Source organism: Neofelis nebulosa, chromosome 4, assembly GCF_028018385.1.
Source record: "Neofelis nebulosa isolate mNeoNeb1 chromosome 4, mNeoNeb1.pri, whole genome shotgun sequence".
Classification (NCBI taxonomy): Eukaryota; Metazoa; Chordata; class Mammalia; order Carnivora; family Felidae; genus Neofelis; species Neofelis nebulosa.
Window position 1 is genome coordinate 8,055,882 of NC_080785.1, and position 23,762 is coordinate 8,079,643.

Below are 23,762 nucleotides of genomic sequence, written 5' to 3' on the forward strand. Positions count from 1 at the left end.
CAACTGAGCCACCCAGGTGCCCCGGGAGTGAGTCTATTAAACTTACAAGGTACAGGGGACGCTGCAAGGCTATTTATATCCTTGCCACAGACAGTGAGGTCCTTGGACCCAAAGCATCGGCATCACCTGGGGGCTTGTCAGAAAAGCAGGCTCTCAAACCCATCTCTGCCTAACTCAACCTTACTCATCAATTTCCCCAGGGGATTCTTAGTTCAATTTAAGTTTGAATGACACTTGTTTGTTACTCTGCGAGTTGGAGGGTAATGGACAAACCCAGTATGGTGTGGCTAGGGATCACAAGACTGAAATCTGATGTCGCCAAGGCGGAGTTCTTGTCAGGAAGCTCTAAAGAAACGTTTGTTTCCAAGCTCGTTCTTGTTGTTGGCAGAACTCAGCCTTTGTGGTTGCAGCAGGGAGGTCCAGGTTTTCTTTCTGGTCAGTGTGAGACTGCTCTCCTAGAGGCCTCCCACATTTCTTGCAGGATGGCTCCTTTTTATGAAGCTGGCATAAGTGTATAAAACCCATATCTGCACCCCCCCCCCCAGCCAAAAAGTAAAAGGATGCTATAAACATATTTCAGCCAAGAATTATTAACGTCAAAAACAAACAAAAACCAAACTACTAACCTAAACGAAGTGTGAGTAAAATTACTTTAGTTATACCTTGAGTCAACGCCTCTCCATGACTGAATGTGGTTAATGCTAGGAATGAACGCTCGGTTCACGATTTGGAGATCTATTGCTATAATTCACCCCATTACTTTATCCAAGAACATGATCGTGCCCATAGATGTTGAAATGGCATTAGACACCATTCAACACCCAACTCTGCTAAGACTTACCCAAGCAAGAATCCTTAAAATGTGAATACGTGTATGATAGGTTACACATCAGGTAGAATTCTAAGATGGCCCTTGTTGTACACATACCTCGTCTCGCTTATATTTAATCAAACATTCATCTGGGTGCTGCTGTGAAGAATTTTGCTGATGTAATTTGGTGCCAAAGTAACTCACCTTAAGACGAGGTTTTTTTCTGTTTGTTTTTGTTTTTGATTGCTTTTGGGTTTTGTGCCTCGACAAAAAAGGGAAACAACTGAGAAGTTTATCAGGAAATGTTTTAAAGTTATATCTACATGAATATTGAATAACGGGGAGGGAAGACAATAAATGGAAAGACATTTGCTTGCTGGGCAGGGAAATATTATTTGCATAGGTGTCAATTATCCTGCAATTACTTTACACATACAATTCAATCTCAATCAAATTCTAGAGAATCCCAACGAAATGACAGGAATTCTAACATCACGTGGGAAGCGTCAGTGTGTAAGGATAGGAAAATTTTGAAAAAAGCATGAAAAGGAAACCAACCTTATGAAATACCAACTACTGGTATAAAAGCTGAATCATCATCACCGCTTGCTCCCGTCTCATGAAGAGTCAGATCAATGCGATCGATCAGGGAGTCCAGACACCTGGGTGGTTCGGTCGGTTAAGCGTCTGACTCTTGATTTCGGCTCAGGCCGTGATCTCACAGTTTGTGAGTTCGAGCCTTTTGTCGGGCTCTGTGCTGACAGTGCGGAGCCTGCCTGGGATTCTCTCTCTCCCTCTCTCCCTGCCCTTCCCCCGCCTGCAAGCTCTTTCTCTCTCTCTCAAAATAAATAAACTTAAAAGACTAAAAATAAAAAGGGCAATTGTGACTATGATAAAGGCAGGGGAGAGGACGGGAGCTCACCCACAGTGCCAGAACAACTGGCTGGACACCTGGAAAAAAATAAAGTGGGATTCCTACCTTCCTCCTTCCATCCAAATAAATTCGAGGCGGATTAAATGTGTAAATCTTACAAATAAAACAAAGCCATTAGAAAAATATGTGAAATAATTAAAATAATTTCTGAATGGAGGGGGCACGACACAAAACCCAAACGCCACGAAACACTTTGTATTTTATCCTCTAAAATTTAAAAATGTTTACATGGAAAGAAACCCTCATACATTCAAAAACTAGAGATCACACTAGGAAATCATTCAACCATGTCGTAAAATACTAATTTACTCAACACATAAAGGATTCTTGTAAGCCAAGTAGGAAATGACCAGCAAGCAAAGAGGAAAGGATATAAATATGTAAATAATTCTTTGGTCAAAGAATGGAAACAGGCCACAGCAAAATAACTACGAGTGACTCGTTAGCGTATGCAAAGAGACTTAATCTCTCTCGTGATTAATGAAACCCAAATTAAAACAATTAAAATTCTTTTTTTTTTTTTTCAAATAAGATAGAGCAAAATTCAAAAGAGCATTCCGATGTCCTGGGTTGGTGAGGGTGTGGGGAAGGAAACACCCATATCTGACTGGATTGGAGGTCCTGTACTTGTGGAGGGTGATATAGAACAGCTACCAAAATTAAAAACGCATCCCCCCAACCCAGTGAAATCATGTGTAGAAAGCTGTTCATTATAGAAACAAAAGTTGGGAACGTCAATGACCCTGTGACTGCAAATCGGTAACTCTGATATTGTACGTGATTTAGGCTTACATAAATACGCCGGGGGCTTCTACAGCAAAGGACAATTTGGACCCTTTGCAGGAAGAGCACGCATTTAAAAAGGGGGTGATAATTATTCCTTGCACTTGAATAAACGTGTACTGTTTTGGTCACCGAAGGATACAAAACCCCACAAAATGTAATAAAAAAGATTAGGTATCAGAGATTAAATGCATTAATCATGCAATCTTAGCGTAAGGATGAAAACAGGGATCTGCTCGGAAATGATTACGATGTAATTATAAGAGCTGGAACAATTATTTTAAGTGCTTGCAGGTGGTACAGAAAACCAACTACCAGCTTGTAATTATGGAGGAAACCGAATAGATGCAGCTTTATTTTTTTAAATTTTTTTTTAGCATTTATCCATTTTTGAGAGTGAGAGAGACAGAGCAGGAGTGCAGGAGGGGCAGAGAGAGAGGGAGACCCAGAATCCGAAGCGGGCTCCAGGCTCTGAGCTGTCAGCACAGAGCCCGACGCGGGGCTCGAACTCACGGACCGTGAGATCATGACCTGAGCCGAAGTCAGACGCTTAACCGACTGAGCCACCCAGGTGCCCTGATAGAGGCAGCTTTAAAATGTTTGCTACATCCATACTCCTTTGCCCATGAAGATACAGAAATATTTTATCTTCAGACGGTGGAAAGGAAATTTGGAATATAGACAAGACACCGAGTCATTATAACTCGTGGCAGTAGAGGCGGGGGCGCCTTTAGAAATCACCTTGCTCTTTCCGGTGCTAAAATACCTTTGAGGGTTGCAACCTCAGACTTCCTGGCCAGTGCCTGGGGAGCCGTGTTCTGGGATCTGACAGGCAAGGGGCTGCTATACGGAGCCACCGCAAGGACCTTAACCAACCGACTGAGCCAGCCGGGGCCCCTCTAAGTTAATATTTTACAAAAGAGCCCACGTTGTGGCCTTTGGTCCTGATGTATTTGGCATCCAATGTCGCGAATGGGATAAAACGCCCCAACACTTCAGATGCACGCGTCATGACACAGCTCGACGCGCAGTTTGGAGTCGTGGCTCAGCGCGGAAATTTATGGCATCAGACTCCTGGATTTGTTTTTTTCTGGTGTTTGTTTGTTTTTGTAGCACACTGCCATCTGCAGTTGTCTTCCTGCTGGCAAATCCGTGCCATTTTAAGGAAATGAGATTCTGCGAATGTGACAAAGAGAAAAAACCGAGCCCGTAATTCTGAGAGGTGAATCACAGCAATTTTCTGGTGCTCTGTGACCTTTAAATAAATTGCAGCCCAGAGCTAGGGTTTGGTTTTTCTACCTTGCAACCACCGTTCTAAAAAAATATTCTAACAACCATAATGGTGTGCTTTAGAAACAGACCATACCTGTTCTCAGAGGGGGGGGGAAACGGGGCAGGAAAAAGATCGAGTGGATGCTTCTGATACAGAATTGGTTTAAATAAAATCAACATCATTTTGTTTGCTATTTTCCTCTTTAAAAACTACACTCGACCAGCCCCATACTAGGCCCTTGTGTTTGTGACGGTGCTGTTATAACTGTCCAGTGTTTTCCAGAAAATTCCAATCACGTGGCAACGAGTTCACCTTTTTGTTTTTGCCAAATCCGTGTAAAACCTATTATTTATTCGCTTATTTTCACTAAATTGACCCCATTTCTTTTTTTAATGTTTATTCATTTCTTTCTTTCTTTTTTCTTTTTTTTTTTCGAGAGAGGGAGACACAGAATCTGAAGCAGGCTCCAGGCTCTGAGCTGCCAGCAGAGAGCCCGACGTGGGGCTTGAACTCACGAACCATGAGGTCATGACCTGAGCCGAAGTTGGACACTTCGAATGAGCCACTGAGATGCCCCTAAACTGACCCAATTTCTTAGATGAGTAAATGTACTGATTACACTTTATATCCCTACCAAGTAATTCCATTGCCTGTCAAGCCTGTTCTTTTTTTATTAGCAAGGGTGGCAGGCCTAGAGCTACACGGAGACTTTCTCTGGGATGAGATTAGAAGGCCTGAAAGAGAAGTGAATAGGAAACAACACTATGTTGTATAACGCCTTGTCTCTTTTCTTCCCGTAAGGATCGAGCGACCCCCTATCGAGGCCCCCAGGTTGCACTGCTCCAGGAGCCATAGACTGCAATGCAAATGGCATCCCTTAGAGTTTTGCAGTGCACAGCCTGACCAACCATAAACGTCCCTCACTTAGGAAAACAGTGACAGAGCCCCAAATGGCTTTACAGAGGGAATGGATAGCTTAGCGTGTCATGGAAGAGAAAAAGGATCGTATCGCATTAAGCCAGCATCCCTTGGAACACATTTGCTGGGTCTGTCGTTTGGCATCATCGAAGATGTAAGAAATGTAAGAGAGCAGAAAGAAAACAAGATCTAAGAGTGGAGGTTGTGAATTCTGATTTCCAGGTCTCTGCAAAGCAAATGTCCTGGGGTGAGTATGTAGTGAGTAGACCTACTTCGTCACTAAGATCCCTGTAATCCTAAGGACTCCCTATTCTCCATAAATGCACCTACTTTATTTTAAAGCAGCATTTCCCACCCCCCCCCCCATATCTTTTCATATTAAGTTTGCCAGCTCATTCAAAACACTGAAAAAATAATTTGACGTTTTCCTCAAACTGAGGCCCCTTCCTGGGTGCAGCCATTTCTATCATGACGCATTTACGTGAGAGCCATGGATTGTGGCCCCACTCGGTGGGCTTCGTGTTTGTTTGGCTTCAGTCTATTTTTCCAGTTGTAGGTAGGCCGATGGGACTTCTCTGCCTTGGTGAGCTTCCTAACAAAACGGTCAGAGGAACCCAGCCTTTTGTAAGCTTACCATTACGGCCTTTTAATTTGTGATTTCACCACGTAACAGCTTCATACAAACCTCCAGAGTGTTTGCCTTAATTGGTCACGAGTGCAGCTTGGATGTCGGGATTTTTAAAAGCTGACCAGGTGAGTCAAAGGTGCATCTGAGAGCGAGAACCGCTGCATCGGATAAGTGCTTCAAACTTTAATGTGCATGAGTCACCTGGGAATCTTGCTAAAATGTAGATGCTGATTTGGTGCAGCTGAGGTGGGGGCCTGGGATTCTGCATTTCTTTCTTTCTTTTTTTAAGAATTTTAAAAATGTTTTTATATTTTAGAGAGAGACAGAGTTAGCAGGGGAGGGGCAGAGAAAGAGGGAGACACAGAACCCGAAGCAGGCTCCAGGCTCCGAGCTGTCAGCACAGAGCCTGAACCGGGGCTTGAACCCACGAACTGTGAGATCATGACCTGAGCCAAAGTCGGACGCTTAACTGGCTGAGCCCCCCAGATGCCCCAGATTCTGCATTTCTAACAAGCTTCCAGGGAAATACGTGGCTGGTGGAGGACCACACTTTCTAAGGCTCTAGATGAATCGATCTACTTCTAAGTGTCCTTTTTCTCAAACCAGGACTAATTAGCTCTCACTTTCATTCTTGTCCTGTCCTGTACCTATGGAGACTCGGGCAGCACACGACTTACAGGTGGCAATGGTAGTTTTGTGTATATACTGTCATTTCTGAATGTCTGACAGCAAAGATTCATGTGGAAATAGAGTAAGAAAGATCATCTGAAAGGAAGCAAAAGGCTCCCCCCAAAGTAGGGGGCAAATTGCTGATAAGGGGGCTCACTCAGGACCCCAGCGTTGGTACAAAGAGGATTTGAAGCTGAGGACATTTGGGATGCATCAGATATAGAAAGAAACCTTTTTGGAATTTCCTTTATCTGACTAAAAGTAGGAATTTCTGGGAAATGAGACTGCCATTCTCTCTTCTGGGTGGCTTTTACTTCCAGGAAGGAGACTGAGAGTAAACTTACTACAAGTGCTCTCTCCAGGGGACTTTTACAGCCTTGAAGAAGCCAGAAAGACCATTCATATTTGTATGAACAGGCATTATCATACTTTCTTATCTCCTGTTTTTTTTTTCTTTTAGAAACCCACTTGTTATTCCTATAGAGGCCTTTTCTCTACTATGTAAGGTATTTAAGCATCTGGCTTCAGCCATTTATTGAGTTTTTCTCTTGTAAGCCCCTGAACGCATACGAATACATTTCTTCTCCTGTTAATCTGCTTTTTATCAGTTTAATTTGCAGGCCCCCGTGGAAAGAACGTAAGAGAATAGAGGAAAAGGTCTTCCTCTCTGACACTATGCCACTGGAGGCTGCTATTAAGTAACCTCCCCTTATCTGGGTCTTTCTCTGTTCCCTATTCAGCCCGCCACCCCCATTCTCTCTCATTTACCTAAAAGAAAAAAAGAAATCAAATCTTGTTATCTAAATAAGCCTTCTGCCTCATAGGTCATAAGCTGTTTTCTGTCCCTTTAATAAAGCTCATGAGACAGACACACATACTCCTTCCAATCATGGAAGTGGCTGACGAGATCCATGCAGCGACTGGTCAACACCAGGGGACAGCTGTGGCCCAGTGCCAGTGGAAATTCTCTGCGAAAGGGACCTTAGATGACATAGTGCAACCATGATATCTGGGTTGCAGTAACGTTCCCTACACACATTTCCATCATATCCGTCAAAAAGAATGAGACTGTCCCGCGGAAAGTGTGATTTTTACACAACAAATGAACTCAAACTCTCTGGCCCCTACAACTCTATCTCTCAGAGCGTAAAGCAGGCACTTTACTAATTAAAGCACAGTGAATGTGAGCTCCTATCGGCCCAAAGTAGCATCTGGAGGCTTCTGAAACTGGTCTCTTGGCAGCCGACTTAGACCACACACGCTCACAACTCATGAACCTGTAACAGCCTAAGAGCCTGAGCGTTTCAAAGATCCTGTGTGGCCGTGGTCTGCTCTGGCATCTGGAGGAATTTATCTGAGAGATCTCTGTTCTTCTGTGGTCCTGACATAGGTCTTTCCTCAGCTCATATTTTCACTCCTCCTTTTCTTCTTTCGGCATTAGGGATGCTTTCTTTTGTTCAGGTCAGCCCAAGAGGAACAACCAGCCTGCTGCGTAATCCTGACAACAGTCATAAAAGAGAATTCTTTATAAGTGCCCTTGGCACACAGCACCCCTCATCATGTTATAGGAATCCATGTGCAAGGAACAAAGGGGATTGTTTCGTCTGTAAATTGGCTGTTCTGCCAGTGGGGCAATTTTGGCTTTTTTCAAAGCTTTGTAAAGCTTAGCGGCACAAATCCCGGCAAGGAATCAGTGACGAGAAGGGCACCGAAACTCATAAATACGGGGTACGGGCTGGAGGATGTGTAAAGTAATCAAACACATGACGTTTACATGATGAACAGTTATGGATTAGAAGTTAGGGTTGGGGAGGATTTGGGAGCCTTTACTGGACATTCAAGCATCACGGCAAATCGTGTCTAACACGGTAACAACATTATTGCCGCTAAACTTTTTAAAAGCTTGCTACATGTCTATAACCATTTTAACTGCTTTCAGTATATCATCCCATGTAGAATTCTGTGAACTGGGTCTTAGAATCTCCATTAAAAAATGTGTATTTATTTTGAGACAGAGGGAGAGAACACGAGCAGGGGAGGGGCAGAGAGAGAGGGAGAGAGAATCTCAAGCAGGCGACAGAGAGAGAGAGAACACGAGCAGGGGAGGGGCAGAGAGGGAGGGAGAGAGAGAGTCTCAAGCAGGCTCCTTGCTGTCAGCGTGGAGCCCAACATGGGGCTCGATCCCACGAACCGTGAGATCATGACCTGAACCCCAATCAAGAGTCGGACATTTAACTGACTGAGCCACCCAGGTGCCTCTTAGGACTCCCATTTTATTCATGAGGAAACTGAGGAAACGTGTCTACGTTTAACGTGCTAATGAGAGGCAGTGACGGTGCTGGAACCCAGGCCTCCAGCCACATTGCCTCCACCATCCTCTTCCTGCTTTTAGCTTGAGGAACATTACACGTTGCTTCGGACACCCACGGGCTCTTAGATGTGGAGGCGCTGTGGAGATCGCACCCCACTCTTCACCTCATGGTGACAAAGTAGAGGCTTGGAGAGGTGATCCAACGGACCCAAGGTCGGGCTGAGTAGAGCAGACAACAAAGACCTGTGGGTCTCCACCACTCGGTGTCATGGGGACCGTGAAGTTCCTCCCAATTAATTTTGCAGCCAAGAGCCGGCCTTTATTGCAGGCCTGTGCTTTCAAAGTACATGTCTGGGCACCTGCAGGAGTGAGACTAAATCCACAGGGTTTTGCAAGCTTACACGCACCCCCTGGGACTTGGAAGGGTGCGGGATTATGCACATAGATACACGGTCGGGAGAGGAATCTCCGTGTTGCTTTAGGTAAAGCTTGCCCCCTGGCCTTGGACTGTGGGGCTGCAGTGACTCATAAAGGCGTAAGTAGGGGAAGTGATGCATCGGGTCATCTGACAGTCACCTCGCAGACCTCGGTTTAGGCATCTCCTAATTCCACTTAAATGAGTCAATAGTTCCCACGTGCCTTACCTTATCTCCTTCTGGCTCCGAGCGAGGCTGACGGTGGTAACTTTTGCACACGTGGTTATGTGCTAAGCACTCCTGGGCTCACCCATTCCTTCACACTCTTAATCCTCCAACAACCTCACCAGCGAGGTTCTGTTATAACCCCATTTTGCAGACGAAGAAACCGAGGTTTAAGGAAATAAAGCAACCTGGCCAAGGCTGCCTTACCTGAATCCAAGTGGTCTAAGTGCCAGGGGTCGGTGGCAGACGACATGGGTGAGAGGGTCAGCGGGGAGGCCCCGCAGTTGGACTCCACCAGCTCGCCCTGAATGTGGACGTGAGCGGAGGCGTTGGTCTGCCTCAAGGCCGCCTTGAGAGGCGCAATCTGGTTGAACTGGACTCTGGAGAGGCAGCCGGTGAATCCCGGGGTGTTGTATTTGTGAATCTCTTGGTCAATCTTCCCTGTTTCTAAAAGATAAAGAAAGAGGAAGTAAAAATCGTCCCCACTCACTGTATTCCGGCAGTAAAATATCCTCGCCTTTGATGCCTGTGTCCAAACCTTACTCTCAGATTTCAGTGCGAGATGCTACATTCTTTCAGATGAAATATTAATGACTCGGCAAGGCTCAGGGCTGGAGACTTCGCTGTAAAAGAACCTCTGCGTTGCCAGAGATTGTGTAGGGTGAGGAGAATACGACTCTATTTGTTACAATAAAATGCACATATAATTACCTTCTGGATACCTGCGGTATTGTTAGAACTAACAACACTCACATGGTTCTGATTGATTTTTCTCCTTCTCTTTTCCCTCTTACATATATTGAACAAGGCTCCCTGCTCAGCCCTCCTGGTGAATTATGGTTCTGTTTTGTACCTCTTTCTTATTTTCTTCTTCTTCAGAATCCTTTATTAAAAAAAAAAAAAAGAAAACAACAGTTCCCACAGCCTATAGAATGGAGCGTTTTCTTTCTTCAGCGTCCAATCCCCTCGGAATTCTGAGGTTTATAGAAACCCAGCTAGTATCCGATGGATGTTTTGGAAGTCAGGAAACTTTCCCGACTCAAGTCACAAATAAACACACGCACTTAAGAATCGCTACCTTCCCCCGCTCTGTGTGCTTAACGTCTTCCTAAACTAACATTCAAATCAGAGGGGAATCGAGCAGAGGCATTTCCAATGTACTGTTTCAATTAATGTAACCACACGTTGTCTTACCAGTTAGATCAGTAAAAGCAAGTGTCTCTTCCACCCTCTGCCCTGAGTTTTACAATCTGTGTAGCAGATTGGGAACTTGTTAGAAATGCCAGGGGGTGGGGTGGGGGGCTGGCAATCTGGGCTTTCACAAGCCCTCCAGGTGCCTCTGCAGCCCGCTAAGTCTTGAGAACCACGGGCACAGACACTGATGGCACAGCGTGACCAACCCAGGTGGTGGGCAAATGCACCCTCAGAGAAGAACAGAGCAACTTGTGTTCCAGACGCGATGTTATGCCAACCTGCCGACTGTCTTTTACCACCAGGAACAAGGATGTGAGACATTTACCCTTCCGGTGGAGCTGTGAAAAACACCGACTTGGGGAAACAGAAGGCTACCTACTTCTTTAAAAAGTTGAAGGGCGCCTGGGTGGCTTGGTCGGTTAAGCGTCCGACTTCGGCTCAGGTCGTGATCTCGCGGTCCGTGAGTTCGGGCCCCGCGTCGGGCTCTGTGCTGACCGCTCAGAGCCTGGAGCCTGTTTCAGATTCTGTGTCTCCCTCTCTCTCTGCCCCTCCCCTGTTCATGCTCTGTCTCTCTCTGTCTCAAAAAGAAATAAACGTTAAAAAAAAATTTAAAAAGTTGAATTCGGAGCAGGTGATGTCTCTTACTGGGGAACGAACCCAGGTGAAGCAGTCTTGTATAAACATTTACTTCCCGTCAATGAAAGAATAAATCAGTAGAGAAGGGAGCTTCTAGGCGTTGGAGGCAGAAGGGGATGTACTGATTATTCATCATGTTAAAGAATTGGTTCAAGGGCTGACCTGTCCTAGTCCAATGGAGAGTGGTACTTCCAAAAGGGGCTTACTTAGACAAGTCCGTAAAGAGATTTTAATGAACCGTTCTCCATATTTTCCTCCTGCAGTCAACTTCAGCCTGTGATTCTGAGCTAGACCATGATTCAATTAGCAGGGGGAGGCAGAAGGTACCTGGGACTGTGAACAAAATTCCCACACTCAGCATGTCTCCTAAGGGTTCCCCTGATGACCAGAAAGAGGCTCTGGTCCCACTGATCCCTCGCTGGCTGTTCTCTTCTTCCTCCTCTGCTTTCTTGTCGATAATTGGAGGCTTATTGGATGGATGAGTTCATTGATTCATTGGATGAATTCATTGATTGATTCTTTGTCTCCCGGTCTGATATCAGAATTCCTTGTTCTGGGTTCACCAACTTGCCTTCCAGGAAAAGACCTCATATATTTGGTTTCTATCCCCTCCTTCTAGTGATCTGCCTCCCTTGAAACATCCCCAGACCAAGGAGACGCAGGGTAACTCTCTGTTCCCAGATTGGAAGGGAGACCTCTGCTCCTCGCTTTCCCAAATTCCTATCTGGCTAACATCTGTGGTCGAGGCACCAGAACAATGGCTGCTTGGCGGTGGAACCCAAGTTCCATCGGTCCCATCTGCTGCTTTTCATCCATAGATGGAGAATTCGTGTTAGCCTGTCCAACCTTGGAGTAGGGCTTCAGAAGGAAGAATTTGGGGCCTGGCAGCTCCTACCATCTGGTGAGACCTCAATTCAATTCAATTCAATTCAATTCATTGCATGTACTCACTGCCTGGCCACAGGAGCAGGAAGACAGAGATAAATACAGAAGTTGACCGTAAGTAGCTCCCAACCTAGCTGGAGAAACATGCAAATCACAAAGTGATACAACTGAACAAGTGCTGCGTAATAACAAGAGTTAACGTTTACTGAACCTTTATAACCATATGCTTTATACAAATGCTAGATATTTTATACAAATTAGACATTTAATTCCTAGAACACCTCTATGGAAAAGGGAGCATTACTATCCCTATGGAATGTATGAGAAAACTGAGGCATACGGGGCTAGGGAGGCAGGCAGACGGGCACCAGAGTCTCTGGGACACTGTGGTTTTCTGAGCTGAGAAGCAAACCATGTATTTGGCAAAATTATCAAAGTCTATGGTAAGCCTGGGAAGCCAGTTTACACGGGGCTCTGGATAGCACTTCGGGAGAGGTAACAGAAGGTTGGGTTTTGTTTTTGTTTTGTGGTAAGGATGCTTTAACAGGAAGTCTACCCCCGAATGCATTTGGAAGTATGCCATACGATATCATGAACCCTGGGCACTGTGCTGGGTGGCAGCTCTCTTGCATTCACGTTGCGTAAGTGAAGATAACGTGCCCTTTGACCAACACCCTGCAGCCCCTTTGGTGACCAGCATTCTACTCTCTGCTTCCGGGAGTTTGACTAGTTTAGATTTCCCGATACACGTGGGATCATGTAGTTTGTTCTGTGCCTGGCTTATTTCACTGAGTGTACTGTCCTCCAAGTTCATCCATGTTGTAGCAAATGGCAGGATTTCCTTCTTTTTGAAGGCTGTAGAGTATTCCACCTTGTGTGTATGCTACACTTTCTTTATCCGTTCATCCATCGTTGGACACTTAGATTATTTTAAAGTTTTTTTTTTTTTAACATTTATTTATTTTTGAGAGACAGAGAGAGAGAGAGAGACAGAGCACAAGCAGTGGGAAGGGCAGAGAGAGAGACACACACACACACACACAGAATCTGAAACAGGCTCCAGGCTCTGAGCTGTCAGCACAGAGCCCAACACGGGGCTCGAACCCACAGACCGTGAGATCATGATGAGCTGAAGTCGGATGCTTAACCGACGGAGCCACCCAGGCGCCCCAACTGGTTTTCAAGTTATTATTACGGTAAACAATGCTGCAACGAACACGGGAGTGCAGATATCTCTTCGTGATCCTGATTTCTCTCGGGTATATACACACACCGGAAGCGAGACTACTGGATCACAGGGTCGTTGTTCTCCTTCTAGGTTTTGAGGAACCGCCATGGCGGTGGCACCATTCTATGTTCCCGCCAATTTCTCCACACCTTCACCAACGCTGGTCTCGTTTAGAAGTAGGTTTTGAGAATAAAAGGAAAGAGAACTCCAGGTCGAGTGTGTCAGGGGGGTTAGCTATGTTCTGGTACTGGTGGGAGCGTGATGCGCTCAGAGCTCAGGGCTATATTGGGAAGAGCCTTGAATGCCACGTGAAGATGCCCGTATTTAAGGCGGAGACTCCGTGGTTGAAGCTGCCGAGGACCGTGATGGGAACAGTGTTAGAAAGGTGGTTCTAGTGGCAGCGTAGTGCCTGCACTGAGCAAGTAAGCGGTCGCGTGAGCCCCCCAGGGCTGCAAACTCCTAAGACAGGCGTCCTTCTCTTTGCCGACGGGCTGGGACAGGGTCAGGCCGTGGATGTGGGTAAGCTGCTCGTTTGTCACCAGCGCTCTCTTGCCCTTTGCTAAGCCGTGAGATCATCTGTAGTGAATCAGTTTTGATTCCGTTGCCTCTGCTGGAGATGTGGGTAATGAACTTCTGACTCAAGCTTTACTTCACAGAGTCCCACACAGCTCACATGGCTTTCTGAACTTGACGTAGGGCGAGCTTCCCTACGACACACAGAAAATGAGCGCTTTCAAAGCCATATCTGCCTGAAGGCTCCCGGTTTAACAGGGGGTGCCCATTTCTTTTTTTTTTTTTTTTTGAGAGAGCGAGAGGGAGCATGAGCGGGGGGAGGGGTGGAGAGAAAGAATCCCAAGCAGGCTCCCCGCTGTCAGCACGGAGCCCGACGCGGGGCTCGAACTCACGAACCATGAGATCATGACCTGAGTCGAAGCCGGACGCTTATGGACTGAGCCACCCAGGGGCCCCGGGGTCCCCATTTCTTAAAGACGGGTCCTCTCCTGACTGTCTCATTCTGAGATAACAGACACAAGGCAGATGGCCAGAGGGAGTCCCAGGAAGGGGGTGTAGGTGGTGGATCAGGGACCTCCGGACGGTGGGAAGGAGCTGTGAGCGGCCAGCGAACGCATCAGCGGGGTGGGCGCAGGGTGGGGGCTGGGCTGCAAGCACGAGGCCTGGGGGTGAACTGGGGCTTTCTCCTCTCCTCAGGGCTCCTTATCGAGAAGTTAAGGCTTTGCTAACGAATGAACATGTATGTTTCATATACAGAGAAGTCAGATATTTTATTCTCAATTTCGCTCTCTCAAAAAAAAAAAAAAACACAGACCATATCATGTTGTTTTTATATTTACTTGGATTTTGGCATTTCTAGTCAGGGGCTCTATAAATTGTGAAAGTGAAGTTAAAAAAAAAAATTTTTTTAACGGCTATTAGAGACCGCTCTAAGACCATGTTTCGTTAGCAACTTAGCCAGTAATAAAGTTTTAAAAAATGCAATGAACTGATGTCAAAACTTTGCCAGCATCAATTAAGGCACCGGTAAGTTCTGTAGATGCTTCTCTGGAATAAAAATCCATCTTTCTTAAGAGCATCTAACACATGATAGTAAAGCTATTATTGCTTTGGTGTGTTTGAGCTCATTACAGGTGAATTACGTTAATCTGTAAAACCGACTGAACAGGTCGCATGCTGAATCACATACCAAAGCTCGATTCACAGTAAGAAACTACTTTCCCCATGGAGTCTTCTCTGCCAAGGCATCAAGGCGGTGGGTGGGTGGGGGGGGGACACCTGCTTTAAAGAATGCAAATCATAGAAATGCAGTACAGTCACTTCTGAAGTTATGCCCTCAAGCTGTAATTAGTACTTTAATATCTTACATTAATGATTGGGTTAATGATATCTTTACTTGAATATCTTACATTAATGATGTGGGTTATCGAAAATAGCCCACTAAAAACATGACCCAATTCCAGGTAAAACCTTACGATGAAAGGAGCACGAGACAGCGAGGACATGTGCCAGCTTGATGGTGGCATTACGTGCCTCCCGGCTTCCTGTCTTCAGCTGCTGAATACCAAACGGTGTGGTGAGAGAGGAGAGGGGGACGGGGCACCGGAACCAGCCACAGCCAGACCCACTGGTGGCAGAACCGTGCGGGGACCTCGCGGACACCTGTGGACACGGCCTCTGTGACTGGACATTCAGATGCCAACTCCTCCAGTGACAGCTCTCATCTTCCTTAGAGACTAAACTCATCTGTCTATTCTTGTGTGCCCATGGGGCCCTATTCATCAGCTGCGTTTTGTTCTGTTTTACACTTTCTAGAATTTCCTCTCAATATTCTTTTTGGTGGGGGTAAGGATGGGATGTGATGAACTACCCCTGTAAAACTCAATGTTTTTACTTTTTATGAAAGAGGGCCAAAAGATGTTAGAATGTCAGCGAGACCCGGTTTAAAGCTTTTTTTTAAAAAAAAATGTTTTATTTAGTTTTGAGAGAGAGACAGAGCGCGAGTGGGGGTGGGTCAGAGAGAAGGAGACGCAGAATCTGAAGCAGGCTCCAGGCTCTGAGCTGTCAGCACAGACCTGGATGCGGGACTCGAACCCATGACCTGTGAGATTATGACCTGAGCCAAAGTTGGATGCTTAACTGAGCCACTCAGGTGCCCTCCTCGAATGAAAACTTTTGATGAGGGGTCTCTTGTGTGCCCGTCACTGTGTTAGGGGCTGGAGAGTCGACTTTTCAGAATCTGTGGGAGGGACAGAGAGGGCAGACCCGGGTGCCAGGCCATGGAGCTCACCTTTGCTCTCCAGAGACTCAGGTGCAGCTGGCCATGGGGCACTGTCCCCTCTATTCCCTCCCTCTGCTCCTGGGGGAATTTTCCCACGGGTGGCACTGGGGGATGCCCTTAGGTCATTCAAGGGCTGGATATTAAGTAACATGCGATCATAGGGCAAGGAATATGTTCTTCCCATTCTCTTTTCATCCTTCAAAAAGAGGGTGTCAGGTTGGGACTGGAGTATCTTTTCCAGCACTCCAACACTTGCTAGTTTCTCTTTATTTTTATTTTATTTATTTTATTTTATTTTATTTTATTTTATTTTATTTTATCTTATTTTATTTTTTTTTTTCTCAACGTTTTTTTTTTTTATTTTTTATTTTTGGGACAGAGAGAGACAGAGCATGAACGGGGGAGGGGCAGAGAGAGAGGGAGACACAGAATCGGAAACAGGCTCCAGGCTCCGAGCTGTCAGCACAGAGCCCGACGCGGGGCTCGAACTCACGGACCGCGAGATCGTGACCTGGCTGAAGTCGGCCGCTTAACCGACTGCGCCACCCAGGCGCCCCGTATCTTATTTTATTTTTTAAAACAAGTTTTTTTTTTTTTAAGTTTATTTATTTTTGAGAGAGAGAAAGCAGGGAGGGGCAGAAAGAAAGGGAGAGACTCCCAGACAGGTTCTGCACCATCGGCGTGGAGCCTGATGTGGGGCTTGAACCTGGGAACCAGGAGATCATGACCTGAGCCAAAACCAAGAGTCGGACACTTAACCAGCTAAGTGTCCCAGCTACTTTCTCTTTTTAACAGCAGGCCTCAGACCTGAACGCTCCCGCAGACAACAGGGCTGAATTTCCTAACATTTCCAGAGCGTTGTATTTTTTTAAAAATGTTTATTTATTTTTGAGAGTGTGAGCGGGGGAGGGCCAGAGAGAGGGAGACACAGAATCGGAAGCAGGCTCCAGGCTCTGAGCTGTCAGCACAGAGCCCGACGCGGGGCTCGAACTCATGGACCTGAGCTGAAGTCAGATGCCCAACCAACTGAGTCACCCAGGTGCCCCCAGAGTGTTGTATTTTTAGCACTGCTATATCGTAGTGATACTCATATTTCGCTGTATGGTTGTATTGCACAATTTCCTTATAACATGTTCTCCTTTGAACATAAATTTGTTTAGGTGAAAAGGGGGAGTCCATTTAAAGAACAATGTTAAATAAATAACATAAAGAAGGTAACCGGACGTGGCAAAATTGTAAGCAGAGAAGGCAAAACATTGTGCCATTGGCTCTCAAATTACTGTTCTTCGGGGAATATTCTGAGGAGGAACTTGGTGTTCCTCCAAACCCCTTGATATTTGGCCTTTAGCACCTCTGTCCCACTCACATGAAATTCCTTTCTCTTCCTCTCTCCACACCTAGTACCTGTGATCATCCGCCACTTTATAAGGACATCAGAGGTCTCCAGTCTCTAAAGAAGAGAGCTCCAGATGGTTTCTTCGGCTACCTGGCCCCGGTGTGTTCTTTCCCCGTCCAGACGGGCCACAAACCTGAATTTGTGTCTCTACTAGATTTACGGTTTCCTTGAGAGCAGACCCTGAGAGTTGGCTATCTTTGTGTTCCGCAAGATGTCTAAAATACCCTCTTGTTCAGAGTGATCAGCCAGGGATGGCACGCATGACGATAACTGTGACTGTATATCAAGACAGTCTGTCATCCACACTTTGGTCGTGCGGGATGGCAGCAAACACCGTGGAAATTCGGTTACGGCAAAGTTCATTGTGGGCCAACGTTTATCAGCTTTGTGGGGTCAACAGGTGTGGAATGTGGCTTTGAGAGAGGAAGGGGAAGTAGGAAATTTAGATCCCATACAGCTTTATGTTTATATACATGTTTTATATTTGTATTTACATGTATATTTACATATATAATGTTTATTTACTTTTGAGAGGGGGAAGAGGCAGAGAGAGAGGGAGACGCACAATCTAAAGCAGGCTCCAGGCTCCCAGCTGTCAGCACAGAGCCCGACGCAGGGCTCGAACCCACAAACCGCGAGATCATGACCTGAGCTGAAGTCGGACGCTCAACCGACGGAGCCACCCAGGCACGCCATATATATTTACATATATAAAGGTCTTTATAAATAAACAGACTCTATGTTTATATATTTATATGCATTTGTTTCCAGAAGTACTTTCACTGGGAAATCTATCTCACTGAAAATGCACTCATCTTTGAAAATTTAGTTGTGTTGCTCTTACAGTGACGCTCATCTATGAAGGCTGAATATCCATTACTCTCTACACCCTCCTCCAGCCTCAAGCGTGGAGTAGCGGTTATATGGAATAAGCAGGGAGTGGGTTTGAAATCACCGCCTGAGTGAAGGTTTAAATAATTCTTGGAATATCAGCCTGAAACGAGAAGGCTGAGTAGTCACCTGATATACACTTGGAAACATGAGCTGGGCTGACAGGCACCCTAAATGGTGACTCTGGGGGTTAGGGCTGAGCATCCGGGTCTCAACTGACAGAGAGCTGGACACAGTTGATCAGATTGGATACAACTTTCCCATTTGGTCATAGCTGCATGGACGGGAGCCTGAATGGCTCAGGGGGATGAGTAAATGGGAAATAACCACAACTATAAGAAACTTCAAAAAAGAGGGGGAAGAAAGCAACAAAAAAAGCTAAGAGTGTCAATCTAAGAAAGCAAAATACAACCACATAAACCTCATTCCTCCATTCTAACACCATCAGATGATAAACCTTAGGGCGCTGAGATGTTAGATTCTAACAGGCTAAATTTTTTGATCGGTGACATCTTCCTGACCAGCTGCCTTTCCAAAGGTGCACAGACAGCTAGAATTAAATCCGTATACATAACCGATGTATAGAATTCTATACTATGACGTTTTATTAGTCCCTGAAAGACACTAATGAAATTTCGCTGTATTTATTATATGCTTTTCTCTCTTATGGAGGAAGGCGGGACTAAAATATGCAGGTGTAATTTAAATAGCTCTTGACCTGTGACAAATGTAACTCAGTTACAAAGAGGCCATCTGCTGGGAGAGGCAGAATTTTTTCCTCCTACACTGCAAATCTTTTTATAAGGCTTAATAAAACAAAACTGGATTCTTTTCAGAAACAGTAATAAAAAGAAATATCTTAACGTGAAGATGTGAGCCTACTATGTTATTTTGCGAAAAGATGAAGTATTACATTTTTGTTTGTATAAACTTATTACAGTCCTTGAACTTTTGGGGGACATACACATAGGTTGAAATTATCATTCCCTATCCTAAATTCTTTAAATAAAATTTTTTTTAAACATTGACTTATTTTTGAGAGACAGAGAGAGACAGAGCACAAGCAGGGGAAGGGCAGAGAGAGAGGGAGACACAGAATCCGAAGCAGGCTCCAGGCTCTGAGCTGTCAGCACAGAGCCTGATGTGGGACTCAAACTCATGAACCGTGAGATCATGACCTGAGCTGAAGTGGGATGCTTAGCTGACTGAGCCACCCAGGAGCCCCTCCCTATCCTAAATTCTAATCTGAGAACTACAAACTTATGATCGCTGGTTAATATAAGCCAGTTGTGATTATAAAACAAAGAGAAGATAGGCTCCCTGAGCTGTTTCCAAAATAGCACACATTTGGCATCATCTAAAAGATAAATTTTCCACTTTCTCCTGAATGTTTCAAGTTGTCAGACGTGAGACAGAAAGCCTGGTGCCCCTTTCCTGCAGCCTGGGGTGCCCTGCTGCACAGCATGACTTTTCAGGGCTAAGAATAACAGGCTTTGCTGAAAGTAACAAGACCTTTCAGAAAAATGGATGTAGGGGCGCCTGGGTGGCGCAGTCGGTTAAGCGTCCGACTTCAGCCAGGTCACGATCTCGCGGTCCGTGAGTTCGAGCCCCGCGTCAGGCTCTGGGCTGATGGCTCGGAGCCTGGAGCCTGTTTCCGATTCTGTGTCTCCCTCTCTCTCTGCCCCTCCGCCGTTCATGCTCTGTCTCTCTCTGTCCCAAAAATAAATAAAAAACGTTGAAAAAAAAATTTAAAAAAAAAAAAAAAAAGAAAAATGGATGTACCTGTCAGTCAAACCACAGAGCAGGGTGCTGGGGCTTCATTAGAAGGGCAGGTCTGATTTTTACCTCTCAAAATCTTAGTAAATATAAGCGATGTGGCTTAGCTATTTGCTACTGGAGAAGAGAACACTAACGTGTTTCCCACGAGTTGGAAACGAACAGACGTGCTTCTTACTCTCCGGGTTTTATTCCACTTTTCCTTTTGCATTTTAAGTTGTGAGCAGCAGAAATAGAATCCTACGTACAACGTTACCAAACTGAAATGTCGTACAGAAAAATAATTTCTTCCGTGTGTGCTCTGCTTCTGCTAAACCTTTTTTTTTTTTTTTTTTTAAGGCTTTGGAAAGCCCTATTACACTAACCAACACCATAAGGAGAGTGAGTTTTAGCTTCTACCTTTTCCTGAATTCCTCTCCAAACCACTGAAGAGTATTCCAGCCAAGACCAACCCAGGGTCATTGGAAGCTTGGGGAGCAGGGGAGTTGGGGGCAATGGGGAAAGGAGGAGGGAAGGGTGTGAGGCATCTGTGTCACAAGCAGCCTAAGTGGAGGCTAGGAAAAGTGTGTTAACGAATCTGTGTATTTCCAGATTATGTCAAACAGAATGATTCCGCAAAACAAAAAGTGGTTTCTTTCCTTTGTTCTCACTGGTATTGTAATTCCTACCCAGGGGGCGTCTAAAGCTGTCTTAGCCCAGGAGGAAAAAAAAATCCTGTGAGGGCTAAGATTGCACGAAAGCCTGACCATCAAAGCATTAGGAAATGGACACTGAGGTAGGGGTCGAAGGCAATGGTCTTCTCGGGGCAATTAGACCTGTCACGCACACACAGAAAGAGGAGGGGAGAGCTGTTGCCAGAAAGCGTACTGGGGGGGGGGGGGAGGGGGGAGGAGGGGCGTTACCTTCCTTTGCTCTCCAGGTTACGTAATTAACATAGGAAAGAATTCTAATCTTGGGACCTTGACCTAGGAAATGACTTTGGAGGGCAATTTTTTTTTTTTAATTTTTTAAATGTTTATTTTTGACCGAGAGAAAGAGACAGACAGAGAACGAGCAGGGGAGGGGCAGCGAGAGAGGGAGACACAGAATCCGAAGCAGGTTCCAGGCTCTGAGCTGTCTGCACAGAGCCCGACGCGGGGTTCAAACTCACGGACCGCAAGATCGTGACCTGAGCCGAAGTAGGACGCTTCACCGACGGAGCCACCCAGGCGCCCCAAGTAAAAGTATTTTAAAGGCAGATTTATAACAAGATGAACTGTGGGTGGAAGATGATCCATGGGTAGAAATTGGCTTCAGGGGAGAATTTTCATGGTATGATTCTAAGCTGACAGTTTATTATTTTATTGATTTAGATAAGGACATCAATGGCACATTGACCAATGGGTCGTGGGCATTTAGGAAAGGGTGGTGATACATGAGATCGCAGGGTCACGAGCCAAAGGGGCTCTGAGAGGCTGAAATGATAGCCTGGAACTAACTGGAAAACTTCAGCAGACACAAATACCTAATTTCTATAATTGGAAATGCCACCCTCCCCCATCACTTTCACCATCAAGCTGTACGGGCTACACCCAGTGGCAGCACGCACCTCCTTCCTTCCCCGCCACCCCCAGCCCAAACAGGACTAGGGTATTTTATTTTATTAATGTTTATTTTTTAGAGAGAGAGAGACACACACACACACACACACACACACACACACACACACACAGAGTGTGAGCAGGGGAGGGGCAGAGAGCCAGAGGGAGACACAGAATCGGAAGCAGGCTCCAAGCTCCGAGCTGTCAGCACAGAGCCCGATGTGGGGCTCGAACCCACGAACCGTGAGATCATGACCTGAGCCGAAGTCAGATGCTCAAGTGACTGAGCCACCCAGGTGCCCCGAGGACTAGGGTATTCTCATTACAAATGACTTAGGAGTTAAGAGTGAGATGTGGTTGAGTCAAGGAAAAAATGGAGTGTAGACACTAACCCAGAAGGTGGTTTCTGACACCGTGTCTTCCAGGGGTCAAGTTAAGCCCAGAGACATGTTCCGTTCAGGACACAGAGGGTGTGAACAGCAGACGGGTCACCACTCTGGAAGCTCGGTCTCCTACCCCAACTTTCACACGGGCCACTGCAACGGAAGACCTCCCCTCTTGGGAATTGTTCGTTACTCCCCAGGGCGCTGGTCTGAGTATTCAAAGCCCAGAAGATAAAAGTAAAAGGTAAAAAGAGATTAAAACAAAAAAAAGCAAAAGGAATCCGTCTCCAATTTACCTAAATCCAGCGACTTCTACGACTCAGGTGGGGTTTCAGGTCTGCTGATTTTCATTTTCCTTTTAACGAAGGACCGGGGACGCTTCCCAGGACGTTTGCTCTGGCGGGGGGCGGGGTGGGGGGGCACCTTTTCAGCTCTGTGTTAGCTGAATATTTATTTTCCCAGCTGGGCACACCTGTTAGTCCCATTACCTCCACTGTTCTAGCTGCCTGCTCGAGTCAACCCCTTCCCTCTCGCCTCCAGAAGGTGCAAATTACAGAGGCTGCGGCACCTTGAAGAAAATGCATTTTCTCAGCACTGCTCCTCGTTTGCTCTTGCTGTACTGCTGTGGGCTTTGTTTCAGAGAGGAGGAGGGCTTAAAATATTCCATGGGGCAACTGCGTTAACCTCTCATCTGAAATATGTTATTGTGAATCCTGGGCATCCTGGAAAATGAATCTGCGTGGAGAAGACTTTTTTTTTTTTTTAATGTTTATTTATTTTTGACAGAGAGAGAGAGAGAGAGAGAGAGAGAGAGAGAGAGAGAGAGAGAGAGAGACAGAGCACGAGCAGGGGAGGGGCAGAGAGAGAGGGAGACACAGAATCCGAAGCAGGCTCCAGGCTCCAACCTGTCAGTACTGAGCCCGACGTGGGGCTCGAACTCACAGACCGCGAGATCATGACCTGAGCTGAAACCAAGGGCCAGACCCTTAACTGACTGAGCCACCCAGGCGCCCCTTTTCTTCTGATTTTAAAAGAAACTGAAACATTTTTAGGGGTCTCCAAAAGCACCTTGGGCCCAGGAGTGCGGGCTACTGAGCTGAATGGATGTGTTAGCCCCTAAAGAATGTATCTGATGACTTTTCTTAATGGCTTGGAGCTTGACTGGGAACAGTTTTATCATGCTATGGAGAGAGCTAGGAGGTTGCCCTGGATTTTTCATTTTTGAGTAAGGGTCTGAAGCCACCTTTCTTTTTGGTCATTTGCCTCTGTTTATAGAGGTGGAGTAAAACCCATCACGCAGCTGCCCTCCTGCCCGGGGCAACCACAAACCACAAACCACTTGATGTTCTCTCCCTCCTAAAAAATCATCTTTTTTTTTTTTAAAGTGTATTTATTTCGAGAGAGACAGAGACAGCACAAGTGGGGGAGGGGCAGAGAGAGAGGGAGAGAGAGAGTCCCAAGCAGGCTCTGCCCTGTCAGACTCGGGGCTCAAACCAACGAACCGTGAGATCATGACCTGAGCCTAAACCAAGAGCGGGACTGAACCACCCAGGCGCCCCTGAAAATCATCTTTATCTGTACAGGGCGAGCTCCAGAACCAGTGTAGCCACGAGCAAAAACATTCTTCCATTTCCACGGGGAATGTCTAGTTCTCTGAAATGCAATTTCACTAGAATAATTAGATCCGGGAAAGGGATAGAGTGAGGTGTGTGTGTGTGTGTGTGTGTGTGTGTGTGTGTGTAGATACTGTTTTGAATGAGACAATCAGGGGAGGCCACTGCTGAGATTACGTTTGAGCTCTGAATGTAAAAGGTCATGTACCTATGGAGGGAAAAGCATTCTAGGCAGAAGGAACAGTAACCACAAAGGCCCTGAGGAAACACATGTAGGTACACCCTGGCTTCCTCTGAAAGGTTGACACTCGGGGCTGGGTGGGGGTGGATCCTGCTTGCCTAGGTGTAGATGGGTGGGTGACTTTCAAGCTTCCTCGCTGGCAGCTTTGTATTCGATTTGGCATGTGACCACCGAAGC

At 46.0% G+C, this 23,762-nt stretch overlaps 1 protein-coding gene across 1 annotated transcript in view; it reads right to left on the reverse strand.

The window, feature by feature from the left end:
* The window catches only part of CNTNAP2 (contactin associated protein 2), a 1,972,370-nt gene that overhangs the window by 23,158 nt on the left and 1,925,450 nt on the right, over nt 1-23,762 (reverse strand). Inside the window, exon 22 of the mRNA XM_058723957.1 lies at nt 9,176-9,415. Coding sequence (XP_058579940.1) covers nt 9,176-9,415 — 240 coding nt within the window. The remainder of the gene's footprint in view (nt 1-9,175; nt 9,416-23,762) is intronic.